This window comes from Lycium ferocissimum, chromosome 6 (assembly GCF_029784015.1).
Source record: "Lycium ferocissimum isolate CSIRO_LF1 chromosome 6, AGI_CSIRO_Lferr_CH_V1, whole genome shotgun sequence".
In the NCBI taxonomy this organism is placed as follows: Eukaryota; Viridiplantae; Streptophyta; class Magnoliopsida; order Solanales; family Solanaceae; genus Lycium; species Lycium ferocissimum.
This window is the reverse complement of record NC_081347.1, coordinates 50,652,781-50,662,895: the sequence shown is the minus strand read 5'-3', so window position 1 is coordinate 50,662,895 and position 10,115 is coordinate 50,652,781. Positions and strand designations below refer to the sequence as shown.

The following is a 10,115-nucleotide window of genomic DNA, read 5'->3' as shown; positions in this document are numbered from 1 at the left end:
AAATAAAATTTAATTTTTTTTAAAGATATATACAAGTCTTGATGGTCAGAGCCGCTTTACATTTGTATTAGCAAAAAATATAATAAATTTTCGAGAAAATAATCAAGACGGTAAACACTAACGCTCCGAAAGAAATTAACAATTCTTTATGAATACCAAATTAAAAACAATTAAATTGAGACAAAAATTGAATTCACTCATTTCCTTCCAAGGTCTATTATATCCTTCTCAAGTGTCCCGTTGAATAAGGCACGTAATGATTGCACAAATATAACATCAAACAAACCCCTATCATTACCTTTTATAAACATTGTTTATATCTTTGCCACCTCTTCCTAATATAATTCTCCAAAATAAATTACCCCACGCTACCCCAACCCCTCGAACACACACACCCTGGAAAGGAGCAAGGTAGGGTTGAAGGGTTTATCCGAACCTTGTTCCGCAGAAAATTACACCGTATATATAAAGTTAAAATTATATTTCATATATATATATATATAGTACATGTTGAACACTCTTCACATCTTCGTATATTTATTTCTTCATATTTTTAAACTCTCTAAGAAAATTCTAGTTCCATCACTTTTCACACCATTTTAATAATTCCCCAAAATAACCTACCTCACCCCCAACCACCAAACATACACACCCACGAGCCAAAGCTAAGTAGGGTGAGGGAGTTCATCCGAACCTCATTCCGCAGAAAATTACACTTTATATACAAGATTAAAATTATTTTTCATATATAATAATACATGTTGAATACTCTTGGCTTCTTTCGTATTTACTTCTTCATATTTTTGAACGTTATTAATAAATTTTTTGGCTCCGCCCACTGGACACACCATTCTAGTAATTTTCGCAAAATAAACTACCCCACCCCCATGCCCCAAACCCCACCCACGAAGCACACACACCCAGGGTTGGAGCTAGGTACGGTTGAGGATGTTCATCCGAACCTCATTCAATAGAAATTACACTGTATATATAGAGTTAAAATTTATTTTTATCCATATATAGTAAATGCAGAACCCTCGGTTCTCCGCCAAAATTTGAACCCTCCTAACAAAATTTTTGGCTCCGCCACCGAACACACCCGTTCTAATACTTCTCCCAAAATAAACTACCCCACCCCCACCCACAAAACACACACACCCAAGAACGGAGGTAGATAGGGTATCCGAACCTCATTCGGCAGAAAGTTACACTATATATTATGTATTTCGTAGATGTTGAACCCTCTCGATTTCTCCGCCATATTTTTAAACCCTTACAATAAAAATTCTGATTCCGCCGCTCTACACCATTCTAATAATTCCCCAAAATAACCTACCCCTCGCGCCCCCACCCCCTAACACCCACACCATTCTAATAAATCCACAAATGATAAAAAGGTTTTGTAAAATCTTTATTTAAAAGTCCACTATCCTCTATCATTGTCCTTTCTTTCTCTCTCTCTCTCTCTTGTTTCTCTTTCTACAAAAAAAAAAGGTTCCAACTTTGGGGAAAACACAAACAAGTGAAGTAGTATAGTTATAGTAGTAGTAGTGAATGTTTTAGGCATGGATGCATATGAAGCAACAAAGATAGTTTTATCAAGAATCCAAAATTTAGATCCAGAAAATGCATCAAAAATCATGGGTTATATTTTGATACAAGACCAAGGTGATAAAGAAATGATAAGATTAGCTTTTGGTCCTGAAACCCATTTAATTTCACTTATAAATCAAGCCAAATCTCATTTAGGACTTTCGTCAAACACTTCATCTGCAACTAGTTCAAGAATCTTGATTCCCAACAATGGTGGGGTTGTTGGTTTTCCTTCTCCACATTCACCTTGTACTACTTCACCTTGGTCTACTAATAGTTCCCTCTCTTATGCTGCTGTTGTGAATAATGGTTCTATTTATAGTAATAATAATAATGACCAAAATAATGATGACTTGTCATTTCTTGATGAATCAATTATAAGTCCAAGTGGAAGAAGTGATTCTTTAGTTTGGAGCAATTTTGAGGAAACCCCACATCTTCATAGGAGGAGTTGTTCAGTTAATGATGTTTTTGTTGATGATAATAATACTAGTAGTGTGGTGGGGTTTGGTGGTTGGAAACCTTGCATGTATTATGCTAGAGGGTTTTGTAAGAATGGGAATACTTGCAAGTTTATGCATAGTGGTGATTCTTGTTCTTCACCTGATGGAGGGTCTAGTGTTGTTGTTGGTTCTCCTAGTAGTAATAAAGTTGACTCTTTTGATCATTTTTTAAGGATGAAAGCCTTACAACAACAACAACAACAACAACAAAGGTTTGCTGCTGCTTCTCTTATGGCTTCTGGTGCTCCTCCTCATCATCCTATTGCTTACAACAAGTGTATGAATATCTTGAATGATAACCAAAGGTATAATTTTTGCTTGTGTTTTTGTTTCTTGAAGTAAAGTTATTGACTTTAGAGCTTTCTTGAATTCTGGGGTAGTATTATTTTTACTCTATACCTTGTTTTGAACTTGTAAATGTTTGTCTTGCTAGTAATTTTCCTGCAATTTACTCTTTTTCTTGGGTAAACAAAGGAATTTTGAAGGAAAGTTATTGACTTTAGAACTTTTTTGACTTTGGGGTAATTTTTTTTTTTTTTTTTTCACTCTACCTTGTTATGAACTTGTGAATGTCTGTCTTGCTAGTAATTTTCCTGAAATTGACTTGTTATTGGGTAACCAATTTCTGGATGTGCTTATGCTGCTATTTCTAGTCTGATCTTTAGCTTGATTTGGCATGTTACTTTTGTTAAAAAACATTTCAATAGCAACTCATTTTCTAAGGTTAGGTAGTTATACTCTATTTGCTTGTGTTTGTTTCTTGGATGATAACAAAGGTATGTTTGCTTGTGTTTGTTTCTTGAAGGAAAGTTATTGACTTCACAACTTCCTTGAATCTGGAGTAATTTTTTTTAATCTACCTTGTTATGAACTTGTAAATGTTTTTGTCTTGCTAGTAATTTTCCTGAAATTGACTTTTTTTTATTTTTTAAATTTTGGAAACCAATTTTTGGTGGTCTGAATGTATTTTTGGTATTATGCTGCTCTTTGTGGTCTAATCTTAAGCTTGATTTGGCATGTACTTGTGTTAAAAAAACATTTCAATAGCAACTCTTTTTTGAAGGTTAGGTAGTTATACTCTATTGGGACATTATTTGGAGGTTGAGATTTGGAATATTGGTTGGATATTTAAGGTATCTTGATGTATAGTCTGAATTGCAGATCAGCTGCCGCTGCAGCATTTATGATGGGAGAAGAATTCCAAAAATTTGGTAGGTGCCGCTCTGATAGAAATGATTTTTCAGCAATGGCATTAGGTGGTATTTCGAATTCAAGTATGCGACAAATTTACCTAACATTTCCTGCTGATAGCACGTTTAAGGAGGAGGATGTGTCTAATTACTTTAGGTAAGTGCTTATTGTGGAATGGATTCTTGAAAATCTTGAAATTGGGATGAAAATTGATGGTAAATCGTCTGTTTTTTTTTTTTTTGAAGTATGTATGGGCCGGTCCAAGATGTTAGAATTCCGTATCAGCAGAAGCGAATGTTTGGATTCGTTACGTTTGTCTACCCAGAAACTGTTAAGCTGATCTTGGCTAAAGGAAACCCTCATTTTGTGTGTGATTCTCGGGTACTTGTAAAGCCCTACAAGGAAAAGGGAAAAATTGCAGACAAGTATGTTTAGATTATCATCCTGTTATGTTATTTCAAGTTATTGCATCTCCTTTACTCATGGCTAACGTTTCACTTTTTATTGAACTAAAGGAAGCATCCAATTGATAGAGGAGAGATGTCTACCTGTTTAAGCCCATCAGGGCTTGAATCGAGGGAGCCATATGACCTTCCCTTTGGTAAGAAGATGAACTAAATTTCTATTTTTCTTGTCGATAGTAGGATGGATTTTTTGACACTTATCTTCATATATAGGAGGAAGAATGTTTTATAATTCACATGAGATGATGTTGAGAAGAAAAATAGAGCAGGAGGCTGAATTACAGCAAGCCATTGAGCTTCAAGGCAGAAGGTTAATGAATTTGCAACTGCTCGACCTGAAGAATCAACATCGCAATGATCCCTTCCCACCCAACCTCTCTCCGCAGTTTCACTCTCAAAACAGTCATAGTTTTGTTCCTGTGTCGAATGGCATTGCTCAAGAAATCCCTGCAGGTTAACCTTACGACATTTTTTTTTTAGTTTTCTACTTTAGCTTAATAGATCTAGTGTTTACTGATTTTATTTCATTTTACAGAAAGTAATGATACCCATGAAGATACCAAGACCCCCCCTCTTGCAGCTGATGAGAAGGTGCCTCAAGAAATGCTGCCTAGCGATATTGACAACGAAAATGGCAGCAAAGAGCAGACCACCGATACCGACAACTCTAATCTTCATGAAAGGTACTTAACAGCAATTTCTTTATTGGAATTTCAAGATTATTAACAGCATAAATTCCAAGTTCAAGTGATTTGTTTTCCCCATTGATTATGTCAAATTTTGCTGGGATTGGTTCTAACCTATTGCTAATTAGTGTTTTTGGATTCTATCTAATGTTATTGACTTTTGTTTGGTGTTGAAGCAGCATGGAGCACATCCTTCCTGATAACCTTTTTGCTTCTCCTACAAAATCAGCTGCAGAACACCAGGCTGCATTCTCCAGTGATTCAGCTGAAGGTGGCATTAGTTCGCCAATAACTAGTGCTACTTCTAACAATAATATCCCTATGCTTCCCGCAACTTCTACCCTCAACATGGCTTCTCTTAAATCATGTTACTTCCACATGCCGAGGTACTTCTTAATCACCACGTCTCTTCTTCTTCCACTATCTTTGTGTTTTAAAGTAGAGTGAAAGAAGTTAATTTGAGGTGGTGATTGACCAGGTTTACTTCTGGGCAAGAAGCCATTGAAATGTAGGTGTTAAGAGTTGTGCATGGCTAGCTAGGAGGGATTAACTTAGGTTTGTGAAAGAATCGGTTGTTATTAATGGTTTCAACTTTCCATTTTTGTTCTAAATTAGATTCTTTAATGTTGTTTGTGTTTGTTTATGCAGAAACGTTTGAGTGGTACTACCATATAGAAGAAGGAAGTAAAAGTCCTCTAGCTGTATAGCCAAACAATAGAAGAAAGATCGGTAAGGAAGATCTCCTCAAGATTGTTGCCATCATCAATACCATACTACTTACAACAAATACATAATGTATACGTAAAAGACAGATGAACTGATTAATGGGAGTGGGGTATCTCTCTCTATCTCTCTATTTTGTGTACCTTCTTTGTAGTTGTGTGTTGGACCACACTGAACAATAGCAAAAGAATCAAAAGGCAGACTAGTAGTAACCCTTAGTATGATAATAGTAGTTTCCTTCCCCTTTCCTCCCCATCTTTTCTCTGCTTTTACTGTTGTAACTTGCTATGATGTAAGTAAAAAGTTAAAGTTGAAAAATGAAAATGTCTTTTAGATCTCACTTTCCCCCAAATGGGTTCCACATTTAGCTTCCTAAATTATCAAGATTGAGGTGATACTGCATACCATCTACTTGGTTCAACTAGGAACTCAAAAGGGAAATAAAATTGAATACTTGAATATAGAGATAAACATTAGGTGATTTCTTATCATCTGTTTAGCTAGCAGCCGTGTCGGATTATTTAAAAATGCACTATTGTTGGAGTATCCAACACACACTCATCGACATTTTTGGAGAGTCCGAGCAACATTGGTGATCAGAGTTACCTTGGTAAAAAGTGGTAGGTACATGATGAAATGGTCGATGCATTGCAAGTTGGTTTGGACAAAACACCTACCAAAAGGAAGGGGTTTTTGGGGATGGTGGGGTTAAAGAAAAGTGTGTTCTTTTGTGCAATCAAAGGCTACTTTAAGGGAACTCTTGTCTCATTTTGTGGTTTCTTTTAGGTGGACATGAGGGTTTAAGGGCCATACTATCACATGGGCTACTGACACCATTTGACTGGTACCAAGGGTACCCACCCCCCACAGTCCACTACTTTCACTTTCAAGTCCCATAGAGCCTTATTCATACTTAAATGTGTCTTTGGCCTTTTGTTTTTATGGGTACTGGTGCCCCCTTCTGTTTTGGCTTGCTTTCCTTTTAATCTATTGTGTACATGTGCAGCCAAATTTTGACCCTTTCCCCCATTAATTGCTATAATAATTTTGTCTTAAAGAGTCTAAACAGGATTTAATTTGTTTATAAAAATGATAGAACATAAAGTGCTTGATGTGTGTATTTTTTTCTTTCTAATTTCTTTTCTTTTGGGACCCTCACTGGAGTTGGTGGAGATCAAGGGTAGATATTCCTGTTTGTCTGTCTCTTGATTTTCTATGGTGTTAAGTCCAAGATGATAGATAAGTATAATTGTAGAAATAATGTGAGTTCTTCCACGAAATCACGTGCCCATACATTTTTGTTTTATAGTACTATATGGTTTGTACATACGTTAACGGGCCTAGTTTAAGTTAATATTTGGCTATAACAAATGAAGAAAGAAATTAGATCGATCAATTCTTTTTGCTTTATTGATGCTACTTCATTGCTTTTCGCTCTTTTTATGACTTTCACTTATCGATTCCAACACATAAAATTGGCCCTAATCTAATTGTTATAAATGAAAGAAGGAAGAATCACCATGTAATTGATTATGCTCTATAATTACACTTTATAGTGGTGCTTTTAAATAATTACAAACATAGCTATACTTTACATTTTATAGCAGATATATATTGATACACGTATTCCTAAATTGTAGGCACAATTCTTGTATGCGCGTGCATACTGTGTGTATGCTGTAAGTGTTTATACATTTGCATAGACAATGCATCAATTTATATACATTGAGACTTTATGCGCACGCATAGTGTATATGCTACGTTTTGAAAGAAAAATATTGTTACATTTTGTAAAAAAAAAATATTGTTTTTTGTTTTTACATGAAAAGGGCAATAACCTAACTAATGAGATTTTCCCATTGGGTTTCCGAGCATAAATCCTTGAAAACCTACACATGCAGTACACTTATTTGAAACTATCAGTCATGTTAAAATTTGACAATTTTTTTGACTTAAAAACGGACTCTATTCATAGATATTATTTTGGGACAAGAGGAATATTCGGTTGTCTTTTTAATCAAGTGGGGTTCTTAATTAACTATTGGACAACAATTGAGAAAATTTCTTTTTGTGGGGCATCTGAAATTGAATGTAGAGCTTTTCATATGTGATCATGTGAGTTGCACATCAAGTGATAGTGACCAAGAAAATGGCTTTAGTGTTGTGATTAATTGGGCAATAATAGAATAGTTTTGTGATATTGTTACACATCTTTAAGGATATGCGTAAAAAGACATATATTGGCCATTTAAAGACATGCTATTTTGAGGGACATGCTATTTTGAGACTTTCTTTTGTGTGGAATGCGTTAAGGATTTCTATTCAGTGGTAAGAGTAAGTTCTTAACATGTGCGCTAGACTTACTTCACGAGTTCAAATTTCACCACGACAAAAAGGTTGATATTTAAGTAGAGAAAGGGTAGAGGAACGAGTTCATTATCCGTTGAATTTCGAACTGTAGCTGGTTTACTACAACAAAAGGTTGATATTTAAGTAGAGAAAGGGTAGAGGGACGAGTTCATTATCCGTTGAATTTTGAACCGTAGCTGGTTTACCATGACAAAAGGTTGATATTTAAGTAGAGAAAGGGTAGAGGGATGAGTTCATTATCCATTAAAGTTCGAATTGTGCACCAGCTGACCTTTGGGGATTTCGCGATTATCAATCTAATGATCTCTACTAATGGAAGGACACCAAGCTTCAATACAATATGTAGAGTATAAATGTTGATCGATCATTTTAAGCCTTAAAAATAAGTTCACAATAGGAATTTATGATTTAATATTTTAAAATTTGAAAGTAATTTTAGCTTTAACTATTAATAGCTTTGTTTATAGTGACTATGTGAGAAATTCTTAAAATTTAGAAATTTGAAATCAATGTAAAATTTTACTCTATAAATCCTTTTTTAAAGATTAAGTACTTCAATATCGAAGAACTTAAGCAACAATTAATTAATAAAAAGGTAAATCTTAATACTTGAGAATTATTACTGTTTTCTAAGTTTTTGTATCAACAATTGGCCGTGTTACTATTTTATTTGAAGTGTTTGTATTCTTGTGTTCTTATGAAATTTTGGTTTCGTATTCTTTATTGCTGTCTGTTTGTTCTATGTGAAGTTTATTTCTTTTCTTTTTGACTGTAATATTTGTTTAATTATATATAATTAAAAATTAGGTCATATTTATAAATTTACAATCGAATAAAATTTTACTTACACAAGTCATTTCTTTTATGGTTTTGGTACTTCAATACCAAGGAACTTAAGCAACAATTAGTAAATAAAAAGGCAAAAAACTTAATACTTGAGAATGATTGCTTCTTTCCAGGGTTTGTATCAACAAGTATCCGCGTACCGTTTTATTTGTGATGTCCGTTTCTTCTGCTTTTGTGAAAATTTTGTTTTGTACTCTTTTTGGCTGTCTCTTTGTAATTTGTCAAGTTTATTTCTTTTCATTTTTTGGCTAAGATTGTTTCTTATCTGTACAATGTAGAAATTATTAATATTATAAAATTTAATAAAATTCTACGGAGATAAATCCTTTCTTTTATGGATTAGTTCTTCAACACGAAAGAATTTAAGCAACAATTAGTTAATAAAAAGGTAAATCTCAATACTTGACAATTATTGCTTCATTTTTGGCGTCGTTTGTGAAGTTTATTTCTTTTCAATATTTTTGGTCAAGCCATGTACTGTACTACAGTTATTATTAAAGCAGACCTAAGATGTAACTTAAAATTACTTTTATTTAATCATGCATACACATCTGTTTATGTCAATGATACCAAAGGGATATTAAATAAATGTAATTGGGATATGAATGAAAATAATAGAATAGAGTCAGTTTAAGGTCTCCTCTGAAATGAGGGATACAAGGGAGCCACTACGAAAAAGTTCCGGGAGTGACGAAGGCTTTATTACTGAAAAGGTAAAAGGAGGTTATTCAGTAGCCATTTCATTACTTTTCTTTCGTATCAGTCGCAGAAGAAAGAGGATATCAAATGGTCGATTTCATTGAGAACAAAATTGGTGGAGCAAAATAGCAGAGCCATAAAACTTTAATCTTAGCCCTCTTTTTCAAAAAATCTTAGACTTGCTTCGATTTTCTAGTTAATCTGCAAAGTGCAGCAGATTATTAAACAGATCAATAAATTAAATCATGATATTGTATAAAGGAAAATGGACTAAATTTCCCAAGGTTCAACCAACACAAAATCAAAGGACAATATTACTGTACTAATTAAGTACGTAGCAATTTTATGAAAAACTTGCTAAGCTTCGCCTTCCTCTTGTGTTCACAGAGAAATAAAACACGATGTATCGGATCAATGATGAAGCTATACATTTTTAAATCTTGTACTCATTTATATTGAATACGCTTTCCAGATATACTAGTAAATTAAAAATAAAAGAGACATCACCTAAAACTTGATTGTATTATGTTTCAGAAAAGTCACATGCTCTTTAGCTTTTAATTGCTTGTTTATTTCTAATCAAGCCTTGAGAGAGAAATTATGGAGTTAATGTAGTGCATGCATCATATTTGTTAATTAATATCTTAGTTAGGTGGACATCCACTAAATCAATTGAATTCAATTAATTGGTCACTGACCCCATTGTGAAAAGACCGATTGAAAGTGACTTCAATTTTTTTAATTTTAAATCTCGCTTTATAATTTTATATCAGCAGAATTAAGCAAAGTTATCCGCTTTCTTTATATATAGAGAACAATATCAAAAACTAAAAATGCATCAATGTCACGATTACCTAACATTGTTTGTATGTTATCTTAATGAGAAGAGTTCAGTGTATTAGACCTAGGGTGGCAATGAGAAGAGGCGTTTCTTTGTGGTTAGATATGCAAAATCTTTAAAAAGTGGGTGTAATTCAAATAGCGGTGTTTAAACAGGATAAAAAGCCTGTTTCACTAAGCTACGCTCTCGCATGTACGGT

At 33.9% G+C, this 10,115-nt stretch overlaps 1 protein-coding gene across 6 annotated transcripts; it reads left to right on the top strand.

Annotated features, from left to right (window-relative positions):
• The first annotated feature begins 1,420 nt into the window (after positions 1–1,420).
• On the top strand, positions 1,421–5,500 carry LOC132059769 (zinc finger CCCH domain-containing protein 22-like). 6 transcript variants are annotated; one of them, XR_009415727.1, is made up of 9 exons: positions 1,421–2,401; positions 3,246–3,443; positions 3,533–3,712; positions 3,803–3,888; positions 3,965–4,204; positions 4,287–4,434; positions 4,614–4,823; positions 4,936–4,992; positions 5,086–5,500. XR_009415727.1 is itself a non-coding variant. In XM_059452545.1 (9 exons), the coding sequence occupies exons 1-8, from the start codon at positions 1,566–1,568 to the stop codon at positions 4,947–4,949; spliced, it is 1,932 nt and encodes a 643-aa protein (XP_059308528.1). In that variant the 5' UTR covers positions 1,421–1,565; the 3' UTR covers positions 4,950–4,992; positions 5,086–5,500. The 6 variants fall into 6 exon arrangements, 5 of the variants coding, with proteins under 5 accessions (XP_059308528.1, XP_059308533.1, XP_059308530.1 ...); XM_059452545.1 differs by having other exon boundaries at positions 4,916–4,992; XM_059452547.1 differs by having other exon boundaries at positions 1,423–2,401; positions 3,258–3,443; positions 4,916–4,992.
• Positions 5,501–10,115: the final 4,615 nt, after the last annotated feature.